Source organism: Phascolarctos cinereus, unplaced genomic scaffold (assembly GCF_003287225.1).
Source record: "Phascolarctos cinereus isolate Bilbo 61053 unplaced genomic scaffold, phaCin_HiC Scaffold_4;HRSCAF=312, whole genome shotgun sequence".
Taxonomy (NCBI): domain Eukaryota; kingdom Metazoa; phylum Chordata; class Mammalia; order Diprotodontia; family Phascolarctidae; genus Phascolarctos; species Phascolarctos cinereus.
In genome coordinates, this window is record NW_027555847.1 from 586,906,815 (window position 1) to 586,926,545 (window position 19,731).

At 38.8% G+C, this 19,731-nt stretch overlaps 1 protein-coding gene across 5 annotated transcripts in view; it reads left to right on the plus strand.

The window, feature by feature from the left end:
• The first annotated feature begins 2,174 nt into the window (after window positions 1-2,174).
• The window catches only part of NDUFAF6 (NADH:ubiquinone oxidoreductase complex assembly factor 6), a 91,700-nt gene continuing 74,143 nt past the window's right edge, over window positions 2,175-19,731 (plus strand). For 2 of the 5 annotated variants that reach the window (XM_020968771.2, XM_020968761.2), the window contains exons 1-2: window positions 2,175-2,418; window positions 14,973-15,072. In XM_020968771.2, the coding sequence (XP_020824430.1) occupies window positions 2,222-2,418; window positions 14,973-15,072 (297 nt within the window). In that variant the 5' untranslated portion in view covers window positions 2,175-2,221. Of the gene's footprint in view, window positions 2,419-14,972; window positions 15,077-18,468; window positions 18,871-19,731 lie in introns of those variants that run through there. The other 3 variants (XM_078153666.1, XM_020968776.2, XM_078153667.1) reach the window with 3 other exon arrangements.

The following is a 19,731-nucleotide window of genomic DNA, read 5'->3' on the forward strand; positions in this document are numbered from 1 at the left end:
TTTTACAAATGGACATATTTTCGATGCCAGAAAATTCTGCTTCTATGAGACTAGAATTTGTGTTGTCAAATTGTATATGCTACATTTAAAGCTTAGAGTCTGTGGGAGAAAACAATGTACAGGAGTTGTGACTTTCTAGTCTTGCCTAGGGCACACAAATATATTGTTCAGGTTCTGAAAGAACAACATAGAGAAGAGGCAGGAAAGTAAAAAAATGGATAGGAGAAAAAGGAAGGAGGAGGAGACAGTTTCCTTGGCTTCCTTCAAGCCTCAGCTAAAGTTCTACTTTCTGTCCTTCCCAGTCCTCCTTAACCTTCGTGCTTTCCCTCTGAGATCACCTCCAATTGATCCTCTATATATCTCGTTTGTATATAGTTGTTAGCATGTTTTTTCCTCATTAGACTATAAACAACCTAAGAGCATATTAATTCTCCCGCATATATCCTCTTAATTCTAGAGCTTTACTTCTTTTAATTATTTCCTATTTATCCTGTATATATCTTATTTTGTATATATTTGTTTGCATGATATCTCCCCCATTAGACTGTAAGCTTCTTGTTGTTCAGTCCTTCAATCCTGTCCAACTCTTTATGATTCCCTAGACCATAGTACACTAGGTCCTTCTATCCTCCACTATTTCTCAAAGTCTGTCCAAATTCATGTTCATTGTTTCCATGATACTATCGAATCCATCTCATTCCCTTTTCCTTTTGCCTTCAATCTTTCCCAACATCAGGGTCTTTTCCAACGAGTTCTGTCTTCTCATTATGTAGCCAAATTATTCAAGTTTCAGCTTTGGTATTTGCTTCCAGTGAATAACCTGAATTAATTTCTGTAGGTATTAACTGATCTGACCTTCTTGCCGTCCAAGGGACTCTGAAAAATGTTCTCTGTACCACAACTAGAAAGCATCTATTTGGTAGAGTTCAGCTTTCTTTATAGTCCAACTTTCACAGCCATTCATTGCTACTGGCAAAACCACAGCTTTGACTATAAGGACCTTTGTTTGTAAGGTAATGTCTCTGCTTCTTGATATACCGTTCAGATTTACCATAGTTTTACTTCCAAGGAGCAAGTGTCTTTTAATCTCATAGCTGCAGTTGCTGTCTTCAGTGATTTTTGAGCCCAAGAATATAAAATCTGACGCTGCTTCTATTTCTTGTCCTTCTATTTGTCAAGAAGTGATGGGACCGAGTTCACAAGATCCTAGCTTGTTTGTTTTTTGATATTAAGCTTCAAGCCAGGTGTTTTTTTACACTCTTCTCTTTCACTCTCTTTTTTTGGCAATGGGATCAAAGGACTTGCCCAGAGTATTATGTGTCTGAGACTGGATTTAAACTAAGGTCTTCCTGACTCTAAGGCTGGAGTTCTATCCACTTAGCCATCAAGCTGCCTCACTTCTCTTTCACTCTCAAGAGGCTTCTTAATTCTTCACTTTCTGTCATCAGAGTGGTATCAGCTGCATATGTGAGATTGTTTATAGTTGCAGGCACTGTCTTTTGCCTCTTTTTGTATCCCCTAATGCTTAGCACAGTACCTGGCAAATAGTTAAGTGTTTAATAAATGTTTATTGATTGAACCATTGTTTCTTTCATTTGGCTTTTTACTTCTTGGATTTTCTTTTTATCCCTAGTTCTCAGCACAGTGCCCGACTCACAATAGGCATTTAATAAATGTTTACTGATTGTTTCTTCTGTTTGGCTTGTTTTTGACTTTTGTTCTTATCCCCAGCTCTTAGCACAGTATCTGGCACATAGTAGGGCTGGCATATAGTAATTGATTAATCAATGCCCGTTGGCTTGACTTGTGAGAAAGAAGAAATGAGGTCAACAAGTAGTGAGGGACAGAGGGGCATCAAAGGGAGAAAAATAAAGGAAGGTGAGAAGCAGAGGAACAAGGGAGGGAAGGGATGGAGGTGGACTGGTGGGATTAGAGGGAGGAGACATAGGATTCACAGAAGGGAAGGACGAAAGGGGGGATGAGGTGAGGAAGAAAGGTGGGAGGAAAAGAAAGGGATAAGCAGAGGAGATTCAGAAGAAAGACAAATGTGTGAGGGGACGAGAGGCAGGGCAGAAAAGGAAGGAAGACTGGCGGAAAGCAGAAAAAAAGGAAAGGGGCGGGGACAGGGGAGGAGAGAAAAGGAGAAGGCGGCTCTAGGGCGGGGCTGCGCAGGCGCACTGGGCCGGTGAGAAAGGTAAAGGGTCAGAGGTACCCAGGTGTCATGGCGGCCCATGCTCTGGCGCTGGGCTGGGGTCCGCTCCGCCTCGGCTCCAGTGGCTGCCTTCGTGGCCGCACGCCCCGGGGCCCGAGTGCCCGCGGGAGTGGGCTTCCGGCTCCCGTGGTTTTGGGACGAAGCGCGACCGCGTCCAGCCGGACCGAAGCCCCCGGCAGTGACCTGTACTGCGTGGAGCTGCTCCGGTGAGCTCTGGCACGAGGCCCCGCCGTCCTCCGGGCTTGCAGAGGGGGAGGGGAGAGAGAGAACAGGCCCTGGGGCTGGAGGAAGGGGTCGGCGGGGCCCCGGGGATGACCCCCTCGCCGCGTCTCCTGTGACCTTGGTCTCTGCTTCACCTCAGTTGAAGATGCACGCATTTGTTTTAGAATAAGTTCTTACTGCTGCCTTTTGTTTTTTTCACATCACCACAGTTCCCTGCGGTGTCTTTCCCTCTCCTCCTCCCAGTGTTTTCCCATATTTTTAAAGATTAGGAAAAAAAAATAAGAAAAGAACGGGCATCGCTAATCATTACATCGCCCAAAAGTACACGTGGGTTACCCTATTCTGCAGAGGGAAGGATGAAGAGTGGGAGGGCCTTCTCATTTCCTTTCTTTCCATTGGTCCTGATGATTTTGCAGCATTCACTTCGGTTTTGTTTTGTGAGGTTGGTTCTTTCCCTCTACAGTTGTTGTAATCGTTAAGTGTATTTTCCTTGTCTGGGCTTCCTTCATTCTGCATCAGTTTTGTAGATCTTTCCATGCTTCTCTCCGTTCCTCACGTTTGTCATTCTTACAGCCCAGTAATGTTGGATTACAGCAATATGCCACGATTTGTTTAGCCGTTCCCCAATTGATGGGCATCTAATTTAACAAACGCTTATTAAGTGCCCAATGTATGTCTGGCCACCTCGTTAGACACTGGGAAACCAGAGGCAAAAAATAAACAAACAGCTCCGACCCTCAATAAACTTCCTTCTTAGCAGGAAGGGGACCTCGGGAGAGATACCAGTGCATAAGAACAAGTAAATGCAAAATATATACAAAGGGGAAGGAGATCAGGAAAAGGCTTCCCCTGGAAAGTGGCTTGAGCTAAGCTTTGGAGGAAACTAGGAATTCTAAGAATCTGTTGAGAAGGAAGAGACCGTGCATTTCTAGGTATGGGGGCAGGAGCACAGAGATGTGGGGAGAGAATTGTTCAAAGACTTGGAAGATGCTAGTAATAATAATTGCCAGCAATTATATAGCACCTACCACATGTCAGATTCTATGCTAAGTGCTTTACAAATATCTCATTTGATCCTTATCACAACCTTGTTGGGTAGGTGCTATTATTATCATCCCCATTTATAACTGAGGAAACTGAGGCAGGCAGCGTTTAAGTGACTTGTCCACGATCACAGCTACTGAGTATCCTAGATTTGATTTGAACTCAGGTCTTCCTGACTCCAGACACAGGCCTCTCTTCATTATGCCTTATTGGTGGAGCTATGTGGTTGGGGACCATCAAATAAATCACTTTAGCTGGGACAAGAGTGTAAGGGGGAATGATACATTATCAACCTGGCAAGACAGGTTGGAGTCATGTTGTAAAGAGTTTTAAATGCTGGAGGAGTTTGTATTTTTTCCTAGAGTCAAAACAGAGCCACTATATCTTTCTCCATAGAAGACTGACATGGTCAATATCTTGCTTCAGAAATATCATTTTGATAGTTGTGATGGATTGGAGAGGTTGAATGCAGGCATAGCAGTTTATTGACTGTTGCTGTAAGCCAGGCAAAAAGATTATGAGGGGCTGAATTAGATTTTTTAGTGTGGGATGGGTGGAGAGAAAGTTGGGATATGAAGGTTGTTGTAGAAGTAGAATTTAGAAGATGTAGTGTTTGATTGAATGTGGGTGGCTGTGGCTTCCATGGATTTAAGCAGGACTCTTGTTTGCTACTGCCAGGTTATCCATGTTGAGATCTTACTTTACAATGATCATTTTTTGGTGGGGGAGACAAAATCAGGCAGTCAGTAAACACTTTTAAAGTGCTTGCTATGTGCCAGGCTCTGTGCTAAGCAGTGGGGTTACAAAAAAGAGGCAGAAGACAGCCCCAGGTCTCATAGAGCTCACAATCTAATGGGGGAGACAAAAATCAAACTTATATGTACAAGCCAGCTATATACAGGATAAATAGGAAATAATAGAGGGAAGGCACTAGAGTTAAGAAAGCCTTCCTGAAGATGATGGTATTTTAATTGGGACTTGAAGGAAGCTAAGGAAGCCACAAGAGGGACATGAGGAAGGAGAGCATTCCAGGCATGGGAAACACCTAGAGAAAATGCTGGAAACAGAGAAATGGAATATCTTGTTCATGGATACTTTTATTTTGTAGCAGGAACTGAGTGATTCACATAAAGAAGTAAAAGTAACCAAAATTCATGATGATGACACCTGTCACTTCTCCTGTTTGCTTAACTTTAGCATTATATATTTTTTTCTTGCTCGATCCATTATTTACATCATCTTTTAATTTTGCCACCACTGCTTTGTTACCCTGATAAAAATGTAGACTTGATTGATGTATTGAGAGGACACCATAAAAATGAAAAGTTTATAGTAAGATCCTTTGGGTACTGAAATAATTAAACTCTTTTGGATGGTTACTCATTCATCGAGTCAACATTTTTAAGCAGTGAGAATGTGCAAAGCCTCACCCCTGCATGACTACATTCAGCTCCCTTGTCTACCTCCACCTCTTGGTGAATTAGCTCAACTCTACATTATCATCTACACTCAAATCCCTTCCTTTCTTTTCTTTTCATTGATCATGCCTTGCTAAACTCAGACCAAGAATTACTCCCACCATCTGCCTCCTTTGTATCTATTCACAGTGCTGCTGAATAGAGTTGGAGAAAATCACAAAACTTTGCTAATCTGGTCCTCTACAAATGTATATTACATAATTCCAATTCGGCCTTCAGTGCAGTAAAGCAGTTCTTTTACACCTTGTTAATCTCTTGCTGTTTCTACTCTTTGCAACTATATATATATGTATGTTTTTTTTTTTTGGTGAGGCAATCAGGGTTAAGTGACTTGCCCATGGTCACACAGCTTATAAGTGTCAAGTATCTGAGACTGGATTTGAACTCAGGTCCTCCTGACTCCAAGGCCGGGAGCTCTGTCCATGCGCTACCTTGCTACCCACCTGCAACAATAATTCTAAGCCTTTTCATCTCTCCTCCAGCCTTCCCTAATACCTCTTCTCCAATGCTCTCAGGTGACCTCATTCTTTACCAAAATAATTAGACCATTCATCTAGAGCTTCCCCTTCTCCCTCCTTCATCTTATATTACTCAAACATCTCCCTTCACTATCTCCTTTTTTACTGCATTCTCTGATGAACAGGTAGCCTTTCTCCTTATCAGGACAAACCCTTCTATATGTGTCCTTGATCTCATTCCATCCTGACTTCTCCATCAAACTGCCCCTACTATCATCCCTGCTCTCTCTAATTTTCCATCTCTCAGTATTGACTAGCTCCTTTTCTGCTTTCTGTAAGCATGTCCGTATCTACACCGTCCATAAAAACCCTCACTTGATCTGACCATTTCTGCTAGCTATTGCCCTAAAATCTCTCCTGTAAATGTTGTCATGTGTATCTCTGAGTATGTCATCATGGCTACACTCGAGAAAGCAGTCTACAATCAGTGCCTTCATTTCCTCTTTTCTCAGTCTTCTAAAACCTTTGCAGTCTGGCTTCCAACTTCACACATTTGAAACTGCAAAGTTTCTAATGATTTCTTAATTGTTAAATATAATAGCTTTTTTTCCCAGTCTTCATCCTTCTTGACCTCTCTGTAACCTTTGACTTTGTTGATCACCATTTCCTTTTGGATACTCCCTCCCACATTTTCATGGCATTACTTTCTCCTGGTTCTTTTCTCACCTGCCTTACTGCTTCTCAGTCTTACTTGCTGTATCCTCATCTAAATCATATCCACTGGCCATGGTATCCCTATTGGCTTTGTCCCGTGCCTTCTTTTTTTTTTAAACAATTAAAATTTTTTTTTTTTTGGTGAGGCAATTGGGGTTAAGTGATGTTCCTGGAGTCACACAGCTAGTGAGTATCATGTGTCTGAGGCCAGATTTGAACTCAGGTCCTCCTGATTCCAGGGCCAGTGCTCTATCTACTACACCACCTAGCTGTACCACTGTGGTTCCCCCCCTTCTTTTCATTTCCCTTCATATTATCTTGGTTAATGATCTCATCAGTTGCAGTGGGTTCAACCATCATCTCTGTGCAGATGATTTTCAGATCTATATATCTAGCCCTCATTTCTCTCCTGATTGATAGTCAAAATTACCAATTGACTTTTAGATGTCTTAAAGTATATGTCCTTGGGGCAGCTAGGTGGCGCAGTGGATAGAGCACCAGCCCTGAAGTGAGGAGGACCCGAGTTCATATCCGGCCTCAGACCAAACACTTGACGTTTACTAGCTGTGTGACCCTGGGCAAGTCACTTAACCCCAGTTGCCTAAAAAAGAAAAAAATTATATGTCCTATAGGCATCTTAAATATAACATGTGTAGCCCCTTCCAAAATTTCTTATTGTTGAGGGTACCATCACCTTTCCAGGCCTGTAGGCTCACAACCTCAGTGTCATCTATGAATCCTTGTTTTCATTCCATATAGCCAGTTTGTTGCCAGATTTTGTTGTTTCTCCCTTCTCAGCATCTCTCATATATGTTCCCTTCTCTCCAGTAATACAGCTGCTGCCCTGGTGGAGGCCCTCATCATGTCATACCTAGATTATTGCTGTAGCCTTCTGGTTGGTTTCCCTGCTTCACATGTCTCCCCATTCCAGTTCATTTTCCACTCAGCAGTCAGAGTAATCTTCCTAAAGTGCAGCTTTGATAATGTGACCTCCCCTAATCAGTAAACTCCATTGATTCTCTATTACATACAGAATCAAATATAAACTTCTCTCTTTGATATTTAAAGTCTTTTACAACCTGGCCTCTTCCTACCTTTACAGTGTTCTTATACTTCACTCTAATAAACTGTGATTTAGCTACACTTGCCTACCTGTTTCTTCTCCCATAAGACACCACATGTCCCACCTTTTTGTCTTTACGCTGGCTGTCCTGATTGCCATGAATGATCTCTGTCTTTAACACTCCTTCTAGCTTCTCAGGCTTCTTTCAAGACTCAGTTCAAATCTTAACTTCTGCAGGAGACCTTTCCTGCTAGTGCTTTCCCTTTGAGATTATTTTCCATTTATATTGTATGTATCTATGTACATAGTTATTTACATGTTGTTTTTCCCACTAAAATATGAACTTTGAGGACCATAGTTTTGCACTTCTTTGTATACTTAGTACCTAGTACAGTGCCTGGCACGTAATAAGCCCTTAATAAATGCTTCTTGACTTAACTGTAAGATACTACCCTTCTTAAAATGAATGCCTTTTTATAGGGAATTGTGTTATAGCGGGGTTCATTTCACTTTAAAAATTAACATTTAATATTAATTAAAAATTGCCCTCTTCCTGGACATATTCTCCTTCCTGAGTCCTTTTTAAAAATACTTTTTGAATTGAATATATCTTATTATTATTATTTTGTCATATGCTTACTAAGTGCAGTTCAGTGTGCTAACTTCTGGGGTAAGTACTAGGATGAGTTGTCATCTGCCTGTATAGAATCTGTAATCCAATTGACATTTAAGTGCTATTGTATTATGTATAATAAGCAAAGATGAAATAAATCTGCTTCAAAGGAGGGGATTAGGCATATACACTTAACACAAGGTATATGAGATATACAAGAGAGATGTATGTTCAAGCAAAATACTATGACAGATTTTGAGTAGACATCATTTCCATCTGATGGGATCATGAAAGGCTTCATGGAAAATGTGATACCTCGGTTGGGGCTTAGATGGACAGGTTTTTATAAGTGGAGATTTTGAATCTAGGTGACTGAGAATATGGCAGTATACCATTAATGACTATCTATGTTCATTGCCTCTATTTCTTCACCTCTAAGCCCCTTATTATTTGGTGTCCAACCATATCACTCAGTTTATCAGCAGTCTCTTAATTGCTTTTCTTATTCCTTGACCTTCTTGATCTCTATGCAACATTTCACAGTCTTCCTGGACATTATTTTCTCTTGGTTTTCAAAACATTGCTCTTCTACGTATCTGATCACTTCTTCGCCTCCTTTGTTACTTCATCATCCATATTTTACCTGTCATACATTTTTGCACCCCAGAACTCGTCCTGGACCTTCTGTATATGCTTACATGTGTATATGTTTTTCTTTGCCATAGAATGTAATTACTATAGAACATAAGCTTCTTGAAGATAGGCATTGTTTCACTTGTTTCTGTAATCCCAGTGCCTGGAAGGTAATAGATATTTAATAAATGCTTGTTAATTGGTATCTGCACCTGTTAATTCAATGATCATCTCCACGCAAGTGACTTTTAAGCCAGCATGTAGTCTTTAATTCTGTCTTGAGTTCCTGTTTGTCATTACCAGCTGCCTGCTGCATAACTCCACCTAGATGTTCCATAGGTCTTTCAGATATGATGTTTAAAATCAAATTCATTATCTTTCCTCCTAAACCCACCTCTCTTTATAATTTCTCTATTTCACCCAGTTTCACAACTTTATAGTTATGGCTTTTTCCTTTCCCTTACCTCTTATGTCCAGTCTATCACTAAATCTTGTTGGTTCTACTTGTACATGCTCTCATAATAGTTTTTTTTCCCTCTTTATTCACACAGCTGCCACCCCAGTTCAGGCCATCATTTTCTTTCATTTGAACTACTGCAGTAGCCTTCTAATCTGTCTCTGCTTCTTTTCCCAGCTGTCAAATTGACATTCATGAAACATAGATCTGACCATTTCACTCCCCTACTAAGTAAACTTCAGTGACAACCTTTTGCCTCTAGGATAATTCATTTTAATTCAACAAGCATTTAAAAAGTGCCTCCTACAAAAAGCCTTTCTTGTTCATGGCCCCCACTCCCTCCATTCTATTTCTCTGTGTGTGTGTGTGTGTGTGTGTGTGTGTGTGTATTATATATTATATAATATGTGTGTGTGTGTGGTGTGTGTGTATATATATATATATATATATATATATATATATTCTTTTTTGAACTGACTTACTCCTTCCCTCCATAAAACAGAAGGGTAGAGTGAGGTGATACTTTTTTGCTGTTCAGTCGTGTTTTTCAGTCATGTCCTCTTCATGTCCGCTTTCAGGATTTTCTTGACAAAAGTACTAGAATGATTTGCCATTTCCTTCTCCCGCTCATTTTATAGATGAGGAAAGTAAGGCAACAGGGTTAAGTGACTTGCCCAGAGTCACACAGCTAGGAAGTGCCTGAGGCCAGATTTGAACTCAGGAAGATGAGTCTTCCTGAATCCAGGGCCAGCAGGGACATGAGGAGGTACTCAGCCATCAAGGAGTTTGTAATGCCACTGGAACTAGGCAGGTGGAATATGACCTAGCATAGGTAAATATTTCCCTGATAATTTGAGGAGGGAGAAAGTACTAATAATTATAGGAATCAGAAAAAAGCTTTGTCTCAGACATTGCACGTGAGCTGAGCTTTGAGGAAATTTAGAGTTTCTCAGAGGAGGAAGTACTTTCCAGGATGGATGTGCATGCAAGGCACAGAGGTGGGAAACTGCAGATGGCCAGTTTGAGACAAGAGTATGTGAAGGGGAAGTATTGTAAAATAAGGCTAGAAAAGTAAGCTGGAGCCAAATTCTGAAGGGCTTTAAATTCCAAGCTAAGGAATTATATTTTATCTTTCATCAGGAGACTGACCTAGTATTGTGCTTTAAGAAGATTATTTTTGCAGCTGTGTGTAGGATAAGGAAGGGAGGAGTCCAATTAGGAGACTGCCTTAATAGTCACAGGATCATAGACCATACAATCATAGATTTGAACTGGAATGGATTTTGGAGATTATTGAGTCTCCTTATTTTACAGATAAGGAAACTGAGGCCAAGAAGGGTTAAGCAGCTTGCCAGTGGTCACATAGCTAGTATGTCTGGGATGGTATCCAAATCCAGGTTTTCCTGACTCTGTGTTTATCACTATTTTCACTCTGTCATGCTGTCTAGGTCATATGTGATGAGAGCCTAAAATAAGGTAGTGGCAACATAAGTAGAGGGAAGAGAACTAATGAAAGAGATGTTGTAAGGTAGAATCAACAAGACTTGTCAGATCATTGAATATTGGAATGAAGGGAGAGGGAAAGGAGGTTGAGAACTTTCAAGAGTAGAAATGTTATGATACCTTTAACAGAAATCAAGTCAAGTTTGGAGGAGGGGATGGGTTTTACAGAAGACCTAGAGTTCTTTTTGGACATGTTGAGTTTGAGATGCCTATAGGATATCCAGGAGGTAGCTAGTGATGTGAGAATTAAGCTTAAGAGAGAGGCTCGGACTAGGTATATAGATGATAATTGAGCACATGGGAGCTGGCAGCAACAAGAGGGAGTAGAAAGAAAAGAGAAGAATAACCAAGACAGAGCTCTGAGTTAGGAGATGAGACATGAATGATGATCTACCAGGAAAGGTTGACAAGTTCTGACAGGAGAGAGCAGCTTCATGAAAGCCAAGAGAGAAGAGAGTGTCCCAGGGGTGGGGAACCTGCAGCCTTGAGGCCAAAGATTGTTCGCCCCTGGTAGAAGGAGAGGATAATCAGGAGGGTCACATGGTATGGAGAGGTTAAGAAGGATGGAGCAGTTAAGATTGCTGGTAACATTGTCGAGATAATTTTCCTGAAGGGTGAGATCTAAAACCAGAATTCAAGAGTTTGAGAATTAAGTGGGAGGAGAGGGAGTAAGGAAAAGCAAAGAGCACAGATGACAATTTCTAGGAGTTTGGTTGTGATGAGAAAGAGAAATGTAGATGCTAGGCTGAAGGAGTGATGGGTTTAAGTAAAGCTTTTAAAAAAAGTAGTGAAGGTAGAGTTATACCCATTAACTTGGAGTTAAGTGAAATGTACTCTGCCATGTGCAAGCAGCCATTACAGCTACATTTCCCACCTTCCCTCCTCCCAAGAAGTCCCAGAGAAAGTTTCATGCCACACTTTCTGGAGAGAAGAGATAGAGAGGGGATCTTGTCACTCCTTAAAGTTTTCTGAGTGGTTCTTCCTGGTTCAGTGGTCAATCCTCTTTGACAAAGCCGCCTCCCAACTGCTGTCACAGAATTGTTATGTGTGTCATCACAGTCTCTTAGCACTAAGCCTGTGTCACTAAAAGTGTTTAAGATCCCAGGTCAAGTTCAAGAATGTTCCATAGGAGTGCATTCTATCCCTATTACATAAGAATGAAGGGGAACATCTGGGCATCTTTGAGCTTTTGAGATGAACTGGGATCTCTAGAGCTCATAGTGAAAGAATGGCCCAGCAAATCAAGGCAACATTGGCTCTAAGAGAGGAGGAGAAGAGACTACTTTAACGTGGCATGGAGAAGTTGGAATTTGCTAGAAATTTCATTCAGTTAGCTTTAAATGGCTGAGGGAAGCCTTAATGGAGGCCGGGAGCAGCCACTTGTTTCTATCTTTGGTCACCCAGCAGGTTTGCTGGGATGAGATTGAGAAGAGAAGGGGATTGAAATTCCTAGAGTAACTTGAGTGACTAAAAAGTTGAGGTGGCTGAAGATGGTTACTAGATTTGAAGCAGAGACCATTTGATCTTCAGTCAAATGCTGTACATCTTTGGACGGATTCACACTTAAAATGTGTCAAAGATTATCACTACAGTAGTATAGCAATGACATGAATTCATGCATTGTTTTCTTTTGAGAAACTTGAAGTGCTTCACATGTATCATTAACCTTCTGGAGAGCAAGAGAACAGTTCTCATTTGGTAAATAAAACAAAGACCTGTGTGATCAGCCAAGCTGGGGGCAAGATTTCAGTCTTTTTTCCCCTGGGACAATATATTTTTTTCCCAGGTCATTCTGCCTCTCAAGTGCTTTAAACATTTTTGAAATTTAGAAGTATGAGCCCATTATCCCCAGGGCCTGTGTAAGGGACCGCTTCAAATTGGGGCTTAGAGATCAGGAAATTTTTAGAATGTCATAAGAAGAAAAGCCCATAAACTGAGAACATAGTTCCCTTGAATCAGTTCGATTCAATTCAAAAGCTCTTTGGGAGCAGGAGTTGTTTGATACTTTCTATTTGTATCCCCACTGCACAGTGTCTGACATGTAGTAGGTGGATTAACAAATGTTTGCTGATTGATTGAACAAATATGTATTAAATGGCTACAGGGTATTATTCACAGAGGACAAAAAGATGAAAAACAACCTTTGCTCTCTAGGAGCTTGTGATCAGATTGGAAACTAAGTCCTACACAAAGATGAATTAAGAACAAAGGAACAAAACTATTCAGGAAATATTCTGTAAGAAATTTGGAGAGGAAGAGATCACTGAAGGCATTTAGGGTACAACACGTATGTGTAAGTTCTCCCTCCCTCTCTGTTTCTTTCTGTCCCTCCTTCCCTTCCTCTCCCTAAACAAGCACGTGCACACACACACACACACACACACACACACACACACACACTTTTTTATTCCCCAAATAAAAGGCTTTTTTTTTTACGAGGACAGTAGTTAACATTTTGCAAAAGCAATCATTACATTAACCTTTCTGTACTAAGACTATATGGAATTTGTGTTCTTAACCAAGAAATTAGGTTGTTTAAACTATGAACAAAACCCTGTCATTAAGCATTAAATCATTCCCTGCTTGTGACATTGTGCTAAGTGAGTTAAACAAAAGTCAAGGGAAATAGAAAACTTCAAGAAAAAGGAATATTTTGAGATTGGTCTTCCACAGATAACTTATGGTTGGTGGTACCCAGCAGATTCAATTTAAATGAATATAGTTTTTACTTTATTGTAAATTGTTTCTTGCTGCATATTGGATGTCTTAAATATTAACGGTGTTAGAATAATGAGTGAAATAAAAGGGGAAAAAGTCCTTTACTGTTTGTAAGACTCACCTTTTCTAGCCTTCTGTTATAATTATATCACATTAAAGAAAATAGTAGAAGAAAGAAAAAGCATGAAGCCATACAATATGACTAGTGCTCTTGTAGTTATTTGTTCTATATTGTGGAAGGGCATATGCACGTGACTGTGGTATGAAATATAAGTACTCTTGGGAAACAATAATTAGCTTATATCAAAAAGCAGAAAAAGATTTCCAGAGATATGAGCTGATTTTTGTTTGTACAAATGAAATGGGGATTCTGAGCAAAAACATGTATTTTTATTAGCAACCAGAAGCTTTAAAATATCTGTTGAATTCACTGGCCAGGGGGAAGTTTTTATTTATGTCCTATGAACTTCCTGAAATGACATATTTGGAATGAGAATGAGCCCAGCAAATTGTGATTTTACATGTATACCCTCCCTATGCCCTGTCTTAGCAGGGATGAAGATATAAACCAGTCCTGAAAATAACTTTTCAAATCCTGGGGACGTGTTGTACCTTATAAAGCATAAAAGTTATTTTGGTTTAGATAGTTGTAATCAAATAAGACTCTTTATTTTAGAAAACAACCCAGAAATATTTTTGGAACTGAGGGCAAGTTAGATTCCACAAGAGAAAAGCAGCTGGCCTGATTCTTATCTGTATAACATTTTGATGTATTTTACTTGGCCATTTTGGTTTTTAATTTCTAGGTGCCCCCTAGTGGCAGAAGCCACATGGCTGTTTTAGATCCCTTGTTTGCGACATGGTAAAAATACTGTCAATGAAAACTTTTAAAGTCGTAATTCCAAAAGAAGGTTCCAGAATTGGACAAAGATTACTAACCCCCTGCCCCCAAGTCCATAGAATATTTCATCATTTTTTTTTCTTGAAATTTAAAAAAAAATTCATAGTGTGTAAATTGCTTTAAGAACACTGTAGCATATTATTTTTGTAATTTGATTTCTATATCTGTATCTATATGACTATTTAAAGCAACAGTAGTTCTGAAAGAATTTAAATTGTAGACATTGTATTGTTAGGACAAATCAATATATGTTGAGTAGTTTATTATTTTTAAAACTTTGTTGTTGTTTAGTTGCTTTTCAGTTATGTTCAGCTCTTTGTGACCCTGTTTGAGGTTTTCTTGGCAGAGGTATTGGAGTGATTTGCCATTTTCTTCTCTAGCTCATTTTACAGATGAGGAAACTGAGGAAAGCAGGGTTAAGTGACTTAGCCAGGGTCACACAACTAGTAAGTGTCTGAGACCAGATTTGAACTCAAGAAGATGGGTTTTCCTGAATCCAGGCCCAACACTCTATCCACTGTACCACCTAGCTGCCATTTTTTAAAAAAATGGGCCTCATCATTTTTCGGGGTTATGTATTTTTTTAAATTGTAAAATATCTGGCTATTAAAACAAAAACAAAAAACACTTGTACTATTCTCCTGACAATTTTTTCTTAATGTTTTGAAAAGTTGGCCACATCCCCTCAGAAAGTATCCTATGGTATAGTTTCTCTGTATTTGGCCTTGAGAGGCAGTAAAATAAGAAACTTCGGTACAGCAGTTTTTTAAAAAAGATTGTAAGATAGCTAATTTGTGTCTGAATTAAAAAGTAAAACTTCTTTTCATGCTGATCTTGACCTTCAAGCCTATTCAGAATTGGAAGTTTGCTGTTTATAAATTAACAGGCCAAATGTATTTTTATACAGAATTTAAAATGCAACTAATAACTTTTTGTTTGTTTTTGTTTGTTTGTAGGAAACGAGACTATGAAGGATATTTATGTTGCCTGTTACTGCCTGCAGAAGCCCGAAGCTCTGCTTTTGCATTGAGAGCCTTCAATGTGGAACTGGCTCAGGCTGGTATTAAAATAATTAAAATAGTCAGCTGAAAATGTTAATGTTTGAGTTTAAGGTTAAAGTCTGTATAGTAAAGAAAATTAGTTAAATATGAAATAATTAATAGTTACTGTTTCTGTGACATCTTAGAAAGTTTGTTTTTCTGGATAAATATTATTTTAAATTACTTAGATGCTAAATATAGAAGTAAAATTAGTTTTAAGAACCCATCTCGAATTTTAATTGGTAAACTTCCAGTTCTGTACATTCAGTTTGGGGCTTTTAGTTATTTTTTCAAAGATTAAAAGGTGAAAAATAATAGAAAAACCAGAGAGATATTATGGTCTACTTGTCTATTGTTTGTATAATAAAAAATTAGTATGTAATTGTTGAGTTTTATGAAACAGTTGCCTAATTAGTCCCTTTTATTTATATAGCACTTTTGAATTTCCAAAGCACTTTCAAACTTATTGTCTCAGTTAAGGTTGTATCTCTGCATGTAAAGGGAACATTGGAGGCCATTCTCTACGTCAGAGTTGTCAGATATGCAGGCCAGCAGCCCGTAGTGCAGCCCAGATAAAATGTAATTGGGAAATATTTAACAATAAATAAAAATATAAAAAATAAATAATATTACTTTTTAAAATCAAGTCAATATGCAGCCTCCAGGGATCCTTATGTCTCATTTAATGGCTCTCATTTCTGTTTGAGTTTGATACCAGTGATCTAGATAGATAATTCAGGCCCTACAATATTACTCTTTCTGTATTTTTCCATGTTATTTTCCCTATGTAGAATGCTGTCCTTTTTCTTTTATGCCTATTCAGATTATTTCGGTTCTTCAAAGCCTAGGTGGGTTTATTTCTATTAAAGCTGCTGCTTTTTTTTTTAATATCAGTGACCTTTTTATTTTTATTTTCAGTTCCAAATTCTCTCCCTCCTTCACCTATTGAGAAGGCAAGAAATACGATATCCATTATACATATAAAGTCATGTAAAAAGTATTTCCACTTTAGCCATGTTGCAAAAAAAGCAAGAAAAATAAAGTGAAAGAATACATATGTTACTCTGTGCTCAGAATTCACCCATTTTCCCTCTGGAGGTGGGCAGTATTTTTCCTCATGAGTCTTTTGGAATGGTTGTGTATTATTGTTATTGATTAGAGTAGCTAAGTCTTTCACAGTTGATTACTGTTACAGTATTGCTGTTACCAATTACAGTGTTCTCCTAGTTCTGCCCATGTAAGTCTTCCCAGATTTTTCTGAAACCACCCCTTTTATTATTTCTTGCAGCACAATTTTAAAGCTTCTTGTGACCACACTAGCTAACATTAATTTTTCTTTTTTGAACACTTAGAATACTTATTATTTATTGTCAGTGTCAGCTTAATCTTGCCAATTAATCATATTTTGCTTCTTATTATTACATATCTAATTCTGTTGTAAGCTCTTTGAAGATATTTCATAACACTTTTATAGCATTCATTGCACCTTGCAGATATTAGGGACCCAATAAATTTCTGTTGAATAAATTAATCAGTCAGTCAACATTTAAGCACCTACTATATGCCAGATATTATGCCAAGTCCTGGGGATACAAGAAAAGCAAAAGATAGTCCCTTCCCTCAAGGAGCTTACAATTGAGTGGAGGGAGACAACTTTGTTTTTTTTTTAATTTTCACATTAGTCATGTTGTAAGGAAGAATTAGAACTAATAGGAAGAACCACAAGAAAGAGGAAACAAAACAAAACAGAAGAAAAAAATGGCAAATGGTATACTTTGATCTACATTCAAACTCCATAGTTCTTTCTTTGGATGTGGATAGAATTTTCCATCGTGAGACTTTTGAAGACATTTTAGATCCTTGCATTGCTGAGAAGGGCTAAGTTTGTCAAAGTTAGTCATCACACAAAGTGGCTATTACTGTGTGTAGTATTCTCCTGGTTCTGCTCACTTCATTCAGCATCAGTCCATACAAGTCTTTCTAGGTTTTTCTGAAGTCTGCCTGCTCCTCATTTCTTATAGTACAATAGTATTCCATTACATTCATATACCACATCTTGTTCAGTCATTCCCCAATTGATGGGCATCCCCTCAATTTCCAGTTCTTTGCCACCACAGAAAGAGCTGCTATAAATATTTTTATACATGTGGGTCTTTTTCCATTTTTATGATCTATTTGGGATACAGCCCTAGAAGTGCTATTGCTGGGTCAAAGGCTATGCACATTTCTATAGCCCTTTGGGCATAGTTCCAAATTGCTCTCCAGAATGGTTGGATCATTTCACAACTCCACCAACAATGCATTAGTGTTCTGATTTTCCCACGTCTTCTCCAACATTTATCATGAGAGACAACTTTCAAACAAATATATACAGAAAACAGGAAGTAATTAACAGAAGGAAGGTACTAGAATTAAGAGGGTTTGGGGAAGGCTTTCAGTGTAAGAAGGGGTTTTAGTTGGGACTTAAAGGAAGCTAGGGAATTTAGTAGGCAGAGTTGAGGAGAGAGCATTCCAGGAACGGGGGACAGTCAGCGAAAATTCCCATAGCTGTGAGATGGAGTATTGTTCATGGAATGGCCAAGAGGCCAGTATTACCAGATCAAAGAATCCACGTCAGGGAGTAAGGTATAAGAAGACAGGAAAGGTAGAAGAGGCCTGGGTTGTGAAGGACTTTGAATATGGGGTGATACAGAAAGTTTCAAAGAAGTGGGATTTCCCCATTTTAGGTCCCTCACTTTCTCTCCTAGGCCATACAACCTTTATTTTACTTTGCTATGTTTATGCTTGTTTGTAATTCCCAGAATGTTTAACAGTAGCTGGGTCCAAGTACATAATAGGTGCTCAGGTACTTACCGGATTTAATTTTGCCTAAGCTTAGAGAATTGAATAATCTAGATGATAATTTTAGTTCTTCAATTCACTTTTCACATAAACCAGCAATAATTCCAAGATAGTAAACCAGTTTAAAGTTTGGTTTAGGAATTGCTTAGTGCTTATTTCCTAACTTGGTGTGAACTAAAGGGGAGATAAATCAGTTTTCATTACTTATAAAAATATTCATTCAAGTTAAATGTGAAAGAAAGATAGACTAGAAAGCTAATGAGCCTAATGATGAAAACCCAAAGTCGCTTTATCAGTATTTGTTTATTCTCCCAAGTGATGTGTTTGCCAGTAAATTGTTAAAATTATGAAAGTTACTAATGAACTTTTCTTAGGTGTCACAACAATAATAATTACAAGGATAATATCTAGCATTTTTATAGTATTTTCTATGTGCTAGGAGCTGTGCTAAACACTTTAAAATAATTATCTCATTTGATTGTCACAATAATCCTGGGAGGTAAGTGGTATTATTCCTGTTCTACAGATGAGGAAAGTGAGGCAAACAGAAGTTAAATGACTTGCCCTGGGTCACACAGAAATAGTCTGAGGTTGGATTTGAACTCAGGTCGTCCTGACTCCAGGCCTGTGCTCTGTTCTCTGCACCACCTAGCTGCTAATTTATTTCTAATCATTCAGTTTAGCAAGACAGTGTTACTAGTGGTTGATGGAGATGTTTTAGAAATAAGTGATTTGTAGCCTGGCAAGTGTCTATCTGGGATCTGCTTGCTCTCATAGTTCCTGTCAGGCATATGACCTGGAATTTCTTTTTTTCCCAGACCTGTGATTTTAGCAGTTTCTGGAGCTTCTGGTGAAGAAGCTTCTTCTGCTATTCTAAATGCTAATTCTGTGCTTTTATAGTCTAGGAGAGTTGTCTAAGGCTTTGAGAAGTCCAGTGACTTGCCCAGGATCATGCAGCTGATATGTGTCTGAGGTAGGATTTGAACCCAAGTCTTTCTGGCTCTAGGGTAAGACCTGTATCCACTATACCACACTTCCTTTCATCTTGGGAATAGTGCTGAGGAATTGTTTGAAAATAAGAAAGAATACAATAAAATGAGCTTAGCTAAAGACCTGTTTTTATCCTGTGATGTTGCTTTTGTGGTTGTTCCCCAGATTGTGTGGTAAAAAGCTTTTAACATGCCAATAACTATTTGCAGTTTTAACCAGGATTATTAATTCAGTGGAACTTTATGCTATGCATCCCTGACCGTGAGGCTGTAGTGACTGATGTAAAGAAACATAGTAAAAATGGGAAGCTATAGGGAGAGCAGCCTGCCTACCAAGATTTAGCAGATTACCATGTAACACCACACCATAGTGAGGAGACGTTATATTGGAAGGGAAGTTATCATTTATAGGTAGCTATTTATTTGCCGTTGAGCATTTTAGTCCTTGTCCTAAGCAATTGAAATGAGTAGGGTTGTTTTTTTTTTCCAGTTTTAAATGACACATAATGCCAAATGTTAATTATTTGCTAATAGTGTCTCTGAATTTATGAAAAAGAGATCTTTGTTTCATTCAGGTGCTAAGTAGACTCTGACCTGGGATAAGCATTTTGGGGAGAATTTTGTTTGTATACACTAAAGTATTACTTAAATTTTTCTTTGACCGTGCCCTGGCTGTAGTACTTAAGTCTTAGAACTTGATATTTATTTTAACATATTATCCTTTGCATTCCTCAGAATGTGTCCTAGCCCTTCTTGTCCTTTCTTTTCTATTCCCACAAAGTTTGTAGTCACCCTAGCATTAGAAATGGATGTAGATTAGAAAAGCTAGGGATATCTCAGGGACG